The sequence below is a fragment of the Dipodomys ordii genome, unplaced genomic scaffold (genome assembly GCF_000151885.1).
Source record: "Dipodomys ordii isolate 6190 unplaced genomic scaffold, Dord_2.0 Scaffold83, whole genome shotgun sequence".
NCBI classification, from domain to species: Eukaryota; Metazoa; Chordata; class Mammalia; order Rodentia; family Heteromyidae; genus Dipodomys; species Dipodomys ordii.
Genome location: NW_012267299.1, coordinates 264,389 through 281,144, shown reverse-complemented (window position 1 = coordinate 281,144; position 16,756 = coordinate 264,389). Strand labels below are relative to the sequence as shown.

General features: G+C 35.3%; 1 protein-coding gene across 1 annotated transcript in view; it reads right to left on the bottom strand.

Annotated features, from left to right (window-relative positions):
* The window catches only part of Fcho2 (FCH domain only 2), a 133,538-nt gene that overhangs the window by 44,223 nt on the left and 72,559 nt on the right, over window positions 1–16,756 (bottom strand). The window contains exons 9-11 of the mRNA XM_013025285.1: window positions 14,872–14,916; window positions 12,139–12,211; window positions 6,857–6,881 (exon numbers count right to left, since the gene is read on the bottom strand). Of these exons, the coding sequence (XP_012880739.1) occupies window positions 6,857–6,881; window positions 12,139–12,211; window positions 14,872–14,916 (143 nt within the window). The remainder of the gene's footprint in view (window positions 1–6,856; window positions 6,882–12,138; window positions 12,212–14,871; window positions 14,917–16,756) is intronic.

Below are 16,756 nucleotides of genomic sequence, written 5' to 3'. Positions count from 1 at the left end.
CCGGAAGTGGCGCTGTGGCTCAAGTGGTAGAGTGCTAGCCTTGAGCTGAAGAGCTGAGGGACAGCGCCCAGGCCCAGAGTTCAGGCCCCATGACCAGACCGCCCCCCCCCAAAAAAAACAGTGGAAAAATCTGAACAAACTAAACCTGGATGTCTATAGAAGAGAACATTGACATCAAAGGAATAAAGGAGAGGAACACTTTCTTAGTTCCTGGAAATACACATGTAAGTATTTAGAGGTAAAGGATTATAATATACTAACATATTAAAATGAATCATAAAATAAATAATATAAATACATGTTCATATAGAAAAAGAACAAAATGTTTAGTAAAGCAAATGTAGTAGAAAAGTAAAATGGACCTAGAATTCTGTGTATTATTTTGTTATTATTTCAAAATAAAAAGTTATTCCTTCCTGCCAAATCTAGCAATTTACAAAGATGAAAAGCTAGAGTGAAGATGGAAAAATAATATCTCATGAATAAAGAGATGGCAGATGGCATAGTTATAGCAACAGAAATACTATACTTCCTTTCAGTATTATATACTGCTTGTTAATATATAGATATTACTATGTGGAATACTTGAAAAGTTAGAAACTTTAAAAGTGTGACTTCATTAGAAATGCTAAGATTTTTCAAGGTATTTTATCCCTACTCCAAGTATGCTAGATTTTGCTTTCCACAGTTTCAGTTATCTGTGGTCAATTGTGGTCTGAAAATATGAAACTAAAAATTCCAGAAATAAAAAAATCTACACATTTTAAGTAACTTTTATTATGGTAATTTTTATAGCTATTCTACTTATTGTTGTTAATCTTTTACTGTGCTTAACTTATGAAATTATTACAGGCCTAAATACACATAGGGAAAAACTGATATATATCCATATATATATATGTGTGTGTGTGTGTTAAGAGATATATATGTATATATCTGACATGTATTTGTTTATATATAAGTATATAAACAGATACATACATACATGATAAGATGAGGGGGTATTATGTCTTCTGCAAGTTCCATCTAGAATTTGGTAATTGATACTACTTTGCTTAAAATGTATTATATAGTATGATGTAATAATTTTAAATGAAATCAATCTGTTTTCTATGAGACCGAAAAGCTATCTTCTATGAATCTGCTTTTGGATTAATCTACAATTTAAGTATAAATTCCAGCTAAATATAAAGTTAGCTAAAGGTACTAGAGTCAACCAAAGCAGCCACTAAACAGTTCCACAAAGTGATTCACCAAAGATTTCATGCATAAATCAATGGATTTATTATAACCTGCAAAAAGGTAAGTAAAAGAGTATGAAATGAGAAAAATGATGAAACAAACAAAAAGCAAAAATAAAATGTCAGACTTAAACTCTGACGAATCATTCAATATGAATGGTGTAAATGTCAATTACATATTAAGTAAAAAGAAAGAAAACCATCAAGAATTAAGAGTAATCTATGGAATGCAAAAGATTCATTAAGTTACACATACAAAATAATTTTTTTAAAAGTTATACATTCACAAAAAGGGACTAATCCTAGCTATTCAGTAAGCTGAGATCTGAGGATTATGGTTGGAAACCAGCTTAGGCAAGAAAGTACATAAGACTCTTATCTCCAATTAAACATCAAAAAGTCAGAAGTGAAAGTATGGCTCAAGTAGTAGAGAGCTAGCCTTGAGTGGAAAGAGCTCAGGGACAGTGCCCAAGCCCCTAGTTCAAGCCCCAGTACAGGCACATGAGAGAGAGCAGAGAGCAGAGAGAGAGAGAGAGAGCACAAAGAGCAGAGAGAGAGCAAAAAGCAGAGAGAGCACAAAGAGCAGAGAGAGAGCAAAGAGGAAAAACACAGAGATTCAAACTCAATAGCAAAACCATGCAGAAATCAAGTTTTTTAATAGGCAAATGAGCTGACTAGATATTTTTTAAAAGAAGTTATCAAAATGTCTAACAAGCCGGGCGCTGGTGGCTCACGCCTGTAATACTAGCTACTCAGAAGGCTGAGATCTGAGGATCGTGGTTCAAAGCCAGCCCGGGCAGGAAAGTCCATGAGACTCCTATCTCCAATAAACCACCAGAAAACCGGAAGTGGTGCTGTGGCTCAAGTGGTAGAGCGCTCGCCTTGAGCTGAAGAGCTGAGGGACAGCGCCCAGGCCCAGAGTTCAAGCCCCACGACGGACAAAAAAAAAAAAGTCACATAACAAATGATAGTGAGTATCCTGAGATGTGAGGTGTGATCCTAAAATGCTCCAACCACTTTGGAAAACAGCAGCAGTTCCTTAAAATGTTACACCGTGTTTGAGATGATGGATTTATCATCCATCTGGATTTATCTGAATATTACTGTAAAAAGACACTGAAATGTAATACCTGATAAATACGTGTTATTACTATACCAAAAATAAAAATGTTAAATTTTTAAGTGTTAATTTAAAAATTAACTTCTAAAGTAAATTTTTAAATTTTATTAAGATAGAGATTGGCAACTACATATTATATACCAGAAAACCACTTCACATACAGGTAAGTTGGGAAAAAAAAGTGTAAGAAATATCAAGCAAACATTAGTATTATTATGTAAATAAGGCAAAAGTGTGTCAAATTAAGAGTGATTGTCTTGGCACTAAAGTAGAATTCAGAAGAAAATTAACAGAGCATTAAGGAATCTAAGATATACACAAACACTTCTGACAGCCTCAAACTAGAAACTACTAAAATATGCTTTAATAGGTGAATGATTAAACAAACTTTGGAATATTTAATTCCTGGAATACTACTCAGGAATAGAAAAGAACAAACTCTTTATATAAATAACAACTAGATAAATCTGAAGAGAACTGTGATGTATGGAAAAAGCCAGTCTCAAAAAGCACTATATAATTACCTTTATAAAATGTTCTGGGTTAACAAAATTATAGAAATACAGAAGAGATTAGTGGCTGACAGAGATTAAGGTAGGGGAAGAGAAAGAAAAGTACTTGGTAAAAAAAAAAAAGACAACCAACGTGAGGGATCTTTGTGGTAATGAACAGAATGAGGATGCTATCACAGTTGTGATAGTTTCACTAGACATCTCCTTCAGGAGAAAGGAATGGTGGGTATCTAAGATTGTTCTCTCCTAGTTTTGGAATCTTCCATATATCTAAAATTATTTCCAAAGAAAATGTAGTTTGTGATTTTTGGTAGTACTGGGGTTTTAACTTGGGGCCTTTTGTTTGCTGGGCTTGCTAGCCATGCCTCCAGCCCCAAAAAGTTAATTTTTTTAAAGCAGTGATTCAAAGCACACTAGTTTTTCAGTGCTAAGACTATTCAAAGAAATATGATATGATACTAACAAAAACTTACACAGTACCTTGTATTTATCCTTCCTCATCTACTTAGGGTTTTTACAGTAGAGTCCCACACTGATAAAGTGAAACATTAAGTTAAAAGCAACATGAAGAACAGAACAGGCAGCCAGGCGCCAGTGGCTCACGCCTGTAATCCTAGCTACTCAGGAGGCTGAGATCTGAGGATCACAGTTCAAAGCCAGCGCGGGCAGGAAATTACGTGAGACTCTTATCTCCAATAAGTAGTGCTGTGGCTCAAGTGGTAGAGCACCTGCCTTGAGCTGAAGAGAGCAGGGAAAGCGCCCAAGCCGAGAGTTCAAGCCCCATGACTGACAAAAAAAAAGAACAGAACAGGTAATTTCACCTATCAATTTTAAAGATAATTGTGACGGGTAGTAGTGTTTTCTACACTATGAGGAAGTTCAAGAGTCAATGGACATGGTCCCACCTTACTTGGTAGACAATGATCAGGAATATCTCTGGGCTAGAGTTACTGAGATTGCATGACAATCAATATATGAGTGCAGTGGCATGCACCTATCTATCCTAGCCAGGCAGGAAACACAATTAATAGGACCTTGGTCCATGGCTTAAGTGATAGAATACTTGCCTAGAAAGCATGAGACCCTAAGGTCAACCTCCAGCACCCCTCCAAAAAAGAAGTCACTGGAATGTCAATGGAATTGGGAGACATTGGCCAAAAAGAACAATTATACTTCTTACCTTCCAAAGACATAGTTCCTCAAATTAATTTAAAGTCTTCAAAGGAGAACAGCAATCAACAATAATTTCCTTACCAAGAGAATCTAATCATGTTTTTGTAAAAAATAACTAGTAATGTAAAGCCATAAATGGATCATAAGTAATAATTGGCCATAAATATAAGAGAACAACAGAAATGACCATCTTCTTTCCCTGTTGATCATCACTGTAACCAAAGGTAATTGTGACTCATTCTTCAAAGGGGAAAAAAAAATCACACATATGCCAAGACAATACTTCATTTTAATTAATTTCTTTCCATATGGGCCAAAACAGATCAACCTAATTCTTTGTAACTTCTATTACCTGATCACCAAGTGAATGTTTAATCATTTAACCAGTTCTTATTTTGACAATTGCTTTGGTGGTCTACTTTTTGCTATTATGATGTTTCCCCTTCTATATATGTATATATCTGATCAAAAGTATTTTTGCATGTATATACCGTAGGTACAGGATGTTCTGCAAACACAACCATAACAATAATTCCAAGTAGGAGATTTCGTACTTAAAAAGAAAACACATTTATTTTGAGTGTCAATGTCACTACCAAATTATCTACATTACAAGACTGTACCACTTTCTATTTCTGTTAACAGTGTCAATGTACTAAAAAAATTCCTAATACCGGGCAACAATAGCTCATGCCTGTAAATCCTAGCTACTCAGGAGGGTGAGATCTGAGAATCTCAGTTCAAAGCAGCGAGGCCCAGCCCAGGCAGGAAAGTCCATGAGAGTCTTATCTCCAATAAACTTCTCAGAAAACCGAAGTGGAGCTGTGGCTCAAGTGGTAGAGCTCTAGCCTTGAGCTGAAGAGCTGAGGGACAGACAGCGCCCAGGCCCAGAGTTCAAGCCCCACGACCAAAAAAAAAAAAAAAATTCCTAATATGATTGCAGAACATACTGTTCAATTTATATCACTGTTGAGTAACACTCATTATGGTTGTTCATCACATTTCCTTTTATGAAAATCTAATTTTTTCCTATGTCCTTTCCCTATTAGCACTTAATTTTTATATTAATTTGAATGATTACTTTAAAAATAAAAACAAGTATCCCTGTGTAACATATCCTGAAAACATGCTCTACCAGTGTACTGATAACTGAAATTCTTTTTTTTTTTTTGGGGTCCGGTCTTGGGGCCTGGGCGCTGTCCCTCAGCTCTTCAGCTCAAGGCTAGCACTCTACCACTTGAGCCACAACGCCACTTCCGGCTTTTTTCTTTTTGCTTATGTGGTGCTAAGGAATCGAACCCAGGGCCTCATGCATGCAAGGCAAGCATTCTACCACTGAGCCACCTTCCCAGCCCGGTGTGGTTTTTAATTTATTTATTTTATTTATTTTTTTTTGTCAGTCATGGGGCTTGAACACAAGGCCTGGGCGCTGTCCCTGAGCCTCTCTGTGTTCAAGACTATAGCTCTACCACTTGAGCCACAGAGCCACTTCCCGAAAATTCTTTTAAGTTGTATTTTTTTCTAATTAGATTTTTCTATTTCTACACAGCCACATTTACCAATCTCTTCTTGCATAGATTAGAATTTCATGTTCTCTCTAGCCATTTCCTAATTCATTATAAGTACTGGCTAAAGTTTAAAAGTAGATAACACTGATCATCAGAAAGAGTGTCAATCTGCTACTAAGACAATCAAAGCCATTTAAGGAAGTATATATAAAAGAAACAAAGTACTGAAGGATTTTATTCAACGTAGCAACCATTTAAAATAAAGGCTATAAATAATTAGATACAAACTAAAATGCATGAGAGCTATAGTGAATGCTAAACACATTTGCTGTTTCATTAATCAGTTAATCAAGGGATCAAGAGTAAATGTTTCTTAACTCCAAAAACACTGATGACCTTAACTCCAAATCCTACCAGAAATCTATTTGATTTTCATATAATTTTGTAAATCATAACTTTCTTTTAAAAATGCTGAACATTTAAAAGAAATATAGAAGAAAAATTCTAGTTTACTTAAGCTAAGATATATAAAACACGTTTCACAAAACATTTTTAGTTCTATATTTTGGTACATCATTTTACCCTAAAAGATCAAAATATTCCAAAGGAAATAACAGTTGTGTGATAAGAACAATAAGCAAAAGAGAAATAATTGAAACTCCTATACTTATCAACATGGTGTCTAATGAACAGTTTGAAAATGTATCTATCAGCACATAATTTACAGATTCATAAATCTACTCTGCCACTGTACCACCAGAAGCTCCATTTAGTACCTTCTTTAATTATATACACATTAACAATTACATTTAATCAAGTAAATAACCTTTCTTTAAACTAAAGGCACAGAAAAATACTGACCATGATTGTTGTAATTATTTCTAACATGATAATCTCTTAACTGAAAACCCAAATTCATGAACAGGTGAGGGTGTATTTTACACAGCTGAGACTGAATCAGTAAGGGCAACACATTTTAAAATACAGCCTGCAGATCTTCTCTCTGGCGTGTTTCCCAAGCAGGTGAAGGGGGGTAGGGAAGGGAGGGGAAACATGCTGATATGGCACGATGTCAATTTTGAAAGTATAAAGTCCAGTTTTTACAGAAGTGAGAAATACTTTCTACTTAATAGGAAAGTATATGGCAATGTAAAATCAAAACTGATTTTTAAAAATAATTTTAACAATAAACTTTAATATGTTTGGTATTTTTCTTTTAAAGATTGGCTAGCAACTCAAATATGCTTTTCTGTTTTAATGAAAACAGCAAATTTAAATTGTATCAAGGTTAAATCTACTTACAAGTGAATCTGCATCAGGACATTCCCTATTAAAGCAAACAAAGTATTAGAAACATTCAACTATTAGCACTGTCTAATTACATATTTTTAAAATATGAGGCAAATTATTTCAAGCAATTCTAAGGACAGTACCATAATACTTGCTGAAACAAAATATAGCTTACAAATACTCTAAAAATTATTTTCAACAGCATTTTTTCTTCTATGAAAATATTCATATCATATCAAAAGTTGTCATTACTATAAGGCTTTCAAATCTTTTTATTATCCAAGTAGAGGCAAAAAAAAGTTAAAATTCTTTATGAAAAAAAAAAAAAGGCTTGGCTTTAAAAAGCAAGGTCTAGCTGAGCACTGTGGCTTATGCCTGTAATCCTAGCTTCTTAATAGGCTGAAATCTGAGATTCTCAATTTGAAGCAGTGTGGACAAAAACTGTCTGTAAGGCCCCATCCTCAATCAATAAAATGCCAACTGGGAGCAAGGCTCAAGGATCAAGTGGTAGAATGACAGTTGTGAGCAAGAAAGCCAAGAGCCCTTAGTTTAAGCTTCAGCATAAAAAATAGACAAGGTCTATATTTAAAGCTGCCAGTAATCTAAATACTTAAAGCCAATTGATAACTTTATATTTGATAAATAAAATTTTTAATTAATTTTTTTAAATACCACCCTTTCATTTGATGTACTTTTTGTAACAGCATATAGAGAAGTCACAACTAGTTTTTCCATATATTCTAGATGAACAGACTTCTCCTTGGAATGACTTTCTAGTATAATGCAATAGAGCTGACAAATAATATTTTATCATTTAACTGATGAACAAATTAATGCATGCACACAAACTAGTGAAAATTGTTGCTTAAAATGTAAAATAAAAACATAAAAATTATCATAAAGTTAAAGCTACTGAGGCCATGAGAGTAAGGTTCTCATTCTTCTCAGAATTTCTTAAGAATTTCTATGTATATAATCTGAAACAAGCAGATTTAGAATGCATTTTGGACTTCAACTTGAGACAATTAATATATATATCAGAATCTTCTAGAAACAGGTAATGTCAATCTACCCAAGATTAGCACAAAGCAGAAAAATTTACAAGCTGAAATTCGGTTAAAGATAGGATGGAACAATTTTTTTAAATGAAAAGCAAAGAGAAGCTTTTAATTCAAGTGAAATAATCAACAAACAGATCAAATGCAAACCCCATGAATCCTTAGATCCACTTAAAAATCTTTTTTTTTTTAAAAAAAATCACCTTTTAAAGTCAGTCTTAATGGCACAAGCCCATAATCCCAGCTATACTAGAAGATGACACCAGAGGATCACCTGAACCTAAGAGCTTGAGACCAGCCTAGACAACATAGCAAGGCCCAGTTTCAAAAAAACAGTAACAACAACAACAAAAAACCACCAGTCACTGGTAGCTCACACTGTAATCCTAACTACTTGGGAGGCAGATAGCTGGAAGATCAAAGTTATGGTCCAGTACAGGCAAAACAGTTCATGAGGCTCCATCCTAACAAAAAAAGCTATGCATGTTGGTTCATCCCTGTCATGTATAAATAGGAGGACTGTGGTCAGGCCATATTGGACAATGATTAAGACCTTATCTTTAAAAAGAAAAAAAGGCTAGAGGTATGGATCAAGTGGTGCAGCAAGCATGAAACACTGAGTTCCAACCCAGTATCATAAAAAGCCACTTAAAATTACAAATTTTAGAACTTACTTTCCTTATTGGTAAAGATTATTATGTTAAAAAAAAAAAAAGGTAAGCCAGGCACCAATGGCTCACACCTGTAATCCCAGCTACTCAAGAGACTGAGATCTGAGGACTGCAACTCAAAACTAGCCCAGGCAGGAAAGTCCATGAGACTCTTATCTCCAATAAACTTCTCAGAAAAAGCTGGAAGTGGGGCTGGGAAGGTGGCTCAGTAGTAGAGTGCTTGCCTTGCATGCATGTGGCCCTGGATGTGATTCCTCAACAACACATAAACAGAAAAAGCTGGAAGTGGGGCTATGGTTCAAGTGGTAGAGCGCTAGCCTTGAGCTGAAGAGCTGAGGGACAGCGCCCATGCTCAGAGTTCAAGCCCTAGACTAGTAAGGGGGAAAAAAAATGTATACTTGGTGGGAATGTTCTAGAAAAGGCCAATAATAATAAATTTATTATGTCTACACTGCAGGAGTAGGGAACCTTGGCCCATAGGCCATACAAGGTCCTCATGATAATTTGGTACATGCTAGATATACATGCTTCCAGTCAGCTGCCCTCAGCTGTCTGTTTGTCTTGTTAATTTTGTAAGGCTCAAGAATGGCATTATTAGTATACCAACAGCCCTTGGTAGAATAAAGGATTCCCATTCCTAGTCGAGAATAAAAATCAAGGAAACATTAGGACTCTTTTATGTTTCTTTAAAAAATAAACAAAAAGTAAATCCCAAGACTCCTTAAACCTGAAATGTTCTGGGTGCAGTTTATTGTCACTTTGAAACACAACTCCCCAGTCTTTGTGGTAAAGCTCTCATCTCATTTGTTTGCCTCCCCAGTGTCTGCAGAAGACCTACATATGAAGACCAAGGAAGATAAACATCTGAGCAGGACCTATCTTTCAATTACAACATCTTAAAATTGGGCCTTCATGCTATGAGGAAAAAGCAAGAGAAGAATGTCTGGCATTTCTAGTGAATTCTAGCCTTGTTCCTGCTAAGAAGTTTGAAAGAAGGTGATGACAATGATGTGGTTTCTGTGTTGGCTTTCTGTTCTTGTATGCTCAGTTAACAAATAATAGCCCAATACTAAAACAGGTTTGACGGTACATACATATAGTCTCAGGTATCAGGAGAAGGAGGCAAGAGGATTTTTTAATCCCAGAAATCAAAATCCTGAATAATTAAGACCCTAACTTGGAAAAAAATTAAAGAAAAATTCCAGTATCCTAATAGTACTATGATCAGATTGAAAAAAATATATATATCTTTTTGTCAGTCATGGGGCTTAAACTCGGCCTGAGCACTGTCCCTGAGCTTCTTTTTTGCTAAAGGCTAACACTCTACCACTTGAGCCACAGTGCCACTTCTGGCTTTTTCTGTTTATGTGGTACTAAGGATTGAACCTAGGGCTTCATGCATGTTAGGCAAGCACTCTACCACAGCCCCAGACTGGGAAATTCTTAATGGTGAAAACTATTTCAAAAACAAGTCAAAAAATAAAATAAAAATACTTATGATAAACATTCTTTGTAATACAGTCACAAACAGATGTGACTTCATTTTAGAAAATCTGCTTACTGCCGGGCGCCGGTGGCTCATGCCTGTAGTTCTAGCTATTCAGGAGGCTGAGATCTGAGGATCGCGGTTCAAAGCCAGCCCAGGCAAGAAAGTCCGTGAAACTCTAACCTCCAATAAACCACCAGAAAACCAGAAGTGGCGCTGTAGCTCAAGTGGTAGGGTGCTAGCCTTGAGCTGAAGAGCTAAGGGACAGCGCTCAGGCCCAGAGTTCAAGCTCCACGCCCGACAAAAAAAATAAATATCTGCTTATGAATCAGTTGTTTAAGTTTCACTATTTCTAATATTATAAGAAGAAATTAGGCTCAACAGCAAAATATCTCCTCCATAAATGCCCAAGAAGGTATTTGCAAGAAAGATGATAATCATGGATATAAATTGTTCTGCACTTGGTCTTAATCTGTTAGCTAAATGTCACTTGGGCAGAAAAAAAGCAGCAAACATTTATAATCAGAAAAACTCTTGAAGAACTTGGTTAATAGTAGAAGGTAAAAATATCCAAAGCACTGATTATTCTTTAAGGCTGAAAATATAAATGCCCATCAAAGTTTTAAATCAATGGGAGTTCCACAGATTATGTTAAAGAAGAAATTTTAAAATAATTTTCAATAGCATTACAAATCATTCAAGACTTTTGATCAGTTGTTTCTTCTGTCTAAACAGACTGAGCAATTACTGAAAAACTCCTTTACATCTGATTTGTCTGGATTAATCATAACTCAATGTTTCTCAACCCTACTTATATACTAGGAATCACACAGACTGCCTAAAACAAATAAAACAACTATGTGAGGTCTCATACACTGGGAGAATCTGATTTGTCTCAAATTGGTCCTAGCTATCATAGACATATTTAATACCTCCAGGAGTTCTAATAAGTAGTCAAATAGAAAATTTTGTTTTGTTAGTAAGTTCCAAGTTCTTATGTACTAACTATAAATTCTTTGTACACTAGTTTGTATTTTGTTTTTTTGTTTTTTTAATTTGCCAGTCCTGGGGCTTGAACTCAGAGACTGGGCAATGTCCCTGAGTTCTTTTGTTAAGGGTAGCACTCTACCACTTGAGCCACAGTTTCACTTCTAGCTTTTTTTGGTAGTACAATGTAGATAAGCCTCACAGACTTTCCTGCCCAGGATGGCTTTGAACTGTGATCCTCAGATATCAGCCTCCTGAGTAGCTAGGATTACTGGTGTGAGCTACTGGCACCTAATTGGTTTCTTATTTTTAAAAGACAGTAAGACTCACAAATGGATTCCATATAAAAACAAGAGCTACTACAAATGATAAAACATTATTAGGTCTCCTTCCATATAATGAACCCCAATTTACCCTAGAAAGATTTTCAGCAAATAGCTGATCAGATTACAGAAACTGATAAAGTATTCTCTAAATAATGGGGGGAGGTAATTAATTAGAAGTTTCACATTTTACCTTAGGTAAGTAATACTGATAAAATTTCAGTTTTCTCTGTAGTTTAACTTTCGTATAGCATTTTACAAAATGAGAATACTTTTTTTTTGCTGTTCTGGGGCTCAAACTCTGGGTTTGGGTACTGTCCCTGAGCTCCTTTTGGCGCAAGTGTAGCACATGAGCCACAGTGCCACTTTTTTTATGACTAATTTCAGGTAAGAGTCTCATGGATTTTCCTGCCTGGGCTGGCTTCAAACCGTGATCCTCTGATCTCAGCCTCCTGAGTAGCTAAGATTACAGGTATGAACCACTGGCACCAGGCAAAGAATACTTTTCAAGGTCAGTTTCAAATCACTACAGTTTTCAACTGTGCTGTCTTAAGATTTTAAAGTTATTAACAAGAAAGTTTAATACCCTGAACCAAAACCAAAGGAAATGGTAAATTTATTTACTGAGAAGTCTTTGGATTCTTTTACACAGTTTAAACATAAATTCAGAGTTATTTTTAAGACTTTTTTCTTTCTATATTCAAAACAAACCTTATTCTTAATCACTTGTAACAGTGAAAATAATTTAGGCAATATTTAAAATACTTACACAGATTCTGCATCTTTTTCCTTTTTTATTATTCCTGGCAAAGCAAAAGTCTTTCTTTTCCTTGGTTTTATGCCTTTAAGATAAATGTATATTGTTACAGAAACATAACCGTTCTTAACAAACATATGGAACAATGAATACTTTAGGGCAAATTTGTTCCCATTGGTGCAAAACTTGTGAAATAAAAAGAATAAATCACTAGACTCAAGTATTTAAATCAGTCATAATCTGTTTAAACTCTTAATTATGTTAATATAATATAGTCTCAAATAAAATTATAGAACAGTCACTTAATAAATGAAAGCCTTTTTTCTTCATCTTAGTCTCCCCTATGTCACCTCAGGCAAATCAGCATATGGAGATCACTCAAAACTTCAAAGAAAGTATTGCCCAGTATATCAGACTGGTTATGTAAGAGGGTCAAATCATATTCCCTATATAAAAGGTCACAAAATACAAATGTGCTGTTTTAAGTCACGACACAAATAGAAGTAGAAAACTAAAGTTCATAATGTGGAACCTCTGTGTATAAACGTTATCTCCAAAATCATCTTTTTCCTAGTACATCAGTAACTCATCCTCATCTTACATGATAAATTATCTTTAAGGTCTGTGATTGAACTACTTGTTGAACTAACTGGTTGGTCTAATTGCTGATAGAACTTAGCACTTAAACCTCATTAGCTGTTTGTTTATTCTTTAAGAAGTAAGCAGTTTACTTTTATGTAACTGTAACCCCTCTATACATCAGCTTGACAATAAAAATTTTTTAATTTAAATTAAAAAGAAAAAAATAAAAATAAAATAATATTCTATGAAATGAACTCCAAGAAAAGGAAACACGTTTCATTCTTTAGTTGTCATTGCTGTATTTTTGCTTTCTTTTCCTTTTGTCTTGTTTATTTGCTTGTATTTGAGAGGGCAAGAGAGGCACGTAAAAGGTGGAACAAAGATGAACAAATACAACAGTGATACTAGATACTATGTGGAAAATGAACTTATGGGTGGGTGGGAAACATAGTTCAAAAAAAATTCTATTGATTGTACCTGACTCATGTAACTGTAACCTCTCTGTATATCAACTATACAAAAACAATAAAAAATTAAAATAATTAGAAAAAAAGAAGCAAGCAGTAAGAGAACTCTGATGAACTAAGTTAACATCTCATACCCCAGAGACGGGTCTGTTTTAACTTCTCTTTAAAAAACAAAAATAATTTAAGCGGTGCGCTGGTGGCTCACGCCTGTAATCCTAGCTAATCAGGAGACTGAGATCTGAGGGTCACGGTTCAAAGCCAGCCCAGGCAGGAAAGTCTGTGAGACTCTTATCTCCAATTAGCCAGGAGAAAACCAGAAATGGTGCTGTGGCTCAAGTGGTAGAGCGCTCACCTTGAGCTGAAGAGCTCAGAGACAGAGCCCAGGCCCAGAGTTCAGACCCCCACGACTGACCAAAAAAATGAGTAATTTTTGTGTGTACTGTGGTTTGAACTCAGATTCCCACACTTGCTAGTAGGCAGACACTCTCATAGCTGAGCCACTCCTCCATTCCTGGTATTTTTGCTGATTTATTTTGAGATGGGGTCTTGCCTCCTGCCTATACACATGCCTAAGAACAAACCATCTACGTTAGGCTTTCTATGTAGCTAGGATGACAAGCTTGAGACTGTGCCAGTTTTTTATTGAGATGGGGTCTGGAAAACGTTTCTGCCTAGCTGGCCTCTCACTATGATCCTTCCAATCTTAGCCTAAGGATTATTTTTGTCCTTAACTCACAACAAGAATTCAGGTGTTATGGAGTAATGGACTAATTATCATGCAAAGCTAGTGACCTAAGCCACACATTTGTAAATCTTATGAAGCCCAGATATCAAGGCTATTGATTAGCCCAATAATAAACGTATATACCGTAACAAATCATTTTTACAAAGAAAAAATGAAACACTGATTCCAAGTTATTTCTATCAAAGTGAAATAATCTCATTTTGTAAGACACATAAAATATGAACAAAATAGTAGGGATCTTGGGTTTTAAGCTATAAAAAAGACACCTACTTACAAAGAGGCCATGCTGGTTGTAGACCCTTCCTCCCATTCTACTTAAAAACTCATTTTGAATAATGATAATACTAAAACTAATTCATAATCTCATTAATAATTGAAATGTTATCCTTTTCAGAGTAACCACTATTCATTAATATGTAATGATAAGAATCATATTTATGACATTAGAAAATTTAAAGATGTATGTTAAAAGAGAACAGTCCTTGGAAGTGGTGCTGTGGCTCAAGCAGTAGAGCGCTTGCCTTGAGCTGGAGTACAGGGACATCGCCCAAGCCCAGAGTTCAAGCCCCACGATGGACAAAAAAAAAAAAAAAAAGAAGAAGCTCAGGGACAGGCCCCAGGCCCCAAGTTCACACCCCAAGACCAGCAAAACAAAAACATAAAAAAGAGAATAATCCTCAATATGTATTTAAAAACAAATGCACATTTTATTTTTGTCTGGGTATGGCTCAGCCATAGAGCACTTATTAGCAAAGTGAGAATTTTGGTTAAATTTCCAGCACAATAAAGTATGTATTTTTATATACTAATATTTCTTTGGGCAATATATTATTAATTTAGTAAGTAACAATTAATGTCTGTAGACTTCCAAACTACAATTCCCCAGTATGCTAATCAAATAGCTATCTGCTCCTCTTTGTTACCATGTGTGATGTTAACACTAGCACTTACCTTCAACAGCACTCGTAGGGTCACATTCTTCAAATTCGATAAGACCTGGAGAAAAAGAAAAGGACAACCTGTAGTTGAAAATAATTATCAAATATATACAGGTTTAATCATTAGTTTTTTACATTTTTTTATTTTAAAATTGAATGACATCTTTTAAATTGTCCTGTGACATGTTCTATAATTGTCTGATAATTAAAATATCTATAATTATTTAAATAATCCAAACAATGAAACAACTGATACTTGCTTATTTCCTGAAATTCACAATAATTTACTAAAAATACTTTATATGTTATACTACAGAACTAGAGACACAGATTGAGCAGTTTTTTCTTTCAAGGAGTTTGTTGCACAGTTACTGAGAAAAACGTTGACTCCTTGCTTCTGTTATGGGAAAAAGTTATCCACAGTGAGTAGTATTAGAATGTAAGCCAGGTAACTACTTCTTCCTGTTCACAACTCTACCCTAGAATACTAGGCAAATACCAAGTCTCAAGTAAATATTTGTTGAGGAATAAATCAATTATATGCTAATTAGGTAGTAGTCCCAGGATTATAATCCAGATCTCTCTTAAATTTATTAGAAGGTTAAGGAATATGAACTGTAATTTGTAGGCAATGGGAAGAGTTTTAATGTGACAAAGGTTTCTCATATAAACATATACCTCAGGCAAAGTGGTATTATAGAAAAATAATTTTTTACTAAAATGAAGGACAGGTTGTAGAAAAGAGATTATAAAGTAGAAATCAGTTACAAATTACCAAAATAGCCCTAAAATAATAAAACTGTAGAGACCCCAGCTACTTTGTGAAATATTTATAAATTTATTATTATATGTAATTCGTACAGCCTTCTCTTTTTTTTGGTCAGTTGTGGGGTTTGGGACTTAAACTCAGGTCTTGGGCATTGTCCCTGAGCTCTTTTGCTTAAGGCTAGTGCTCTACCACCACTGTGAGCCACACAGTCCCATTTCCGTTTGGGGGGGGGGCTTTTTTTGATTGGTCATGGGGCTTGAACTCTGGGCCTGCACACTATCCCTCAGCTATTCTGCTCAAGCTAGTGCTCTACCATTTGAGCCACAGCACCACTTCCAGTTTTCTGAGTAGTTTACTGGAGGTAAGAGTCTCAGCCTTTCCTGCCTGGGCTGGCTTTTTTTTCTTTCTTTCACTTTAAAAAAAATTTTTTTAATTGTGAAAATACCGTACAGAGGGGTTAGAATTACTTGAGCAAGATAATGAACACATTTCTTATCAAGCATTGTTGCCTCCTCCTTTGTTTCCCCTTCCCATCCCTTCCCATCCCCTCCCCCCCAACACACACCCCAAGCCAAAGTTGTAAAGTTCGTTTTTGGATATAACGTCTTGTACATCTCATTGTTGCAATTAGTCCACTTGTAACCCTATTTAAACAATTTGTTTTTTCCCTTCCCCTCCACAAATTATATCAACATCAAATACAGTGAAAACAGGGTTTATACTGTGGGGAAGGGACATACAAAGCAACAAAGAAATCATATAGCGCCTTATAAATATGTTAGAAACCATAGCAAGAAAGAAAAAACATTTGAGTCCTTATCTTGGGGTTCATCAGATGCCCCTCAGTAGATGAATGGATCAAGAAAATGTGGTAGGGGAGAGGGGGGGAGTATGGGAAGGGATGGGAAGGGGAAACAAAGAGGCGGCAACACTGCTTGATAAGAAATGTACTCATTATCTTGCCCATGTAATTTTAACTCCTCTGTGTGGTATTCTCACAATAAAAAATAAAAGAAAATGTGGTATATATACACATGGAATTCTATGCCTCAATCAGAAAGAATGGCATTGCCCCATTTGTTAGGAAATGGAAAGACTTGGAAAAAATTATATTAAGTGAAGTAAGCCA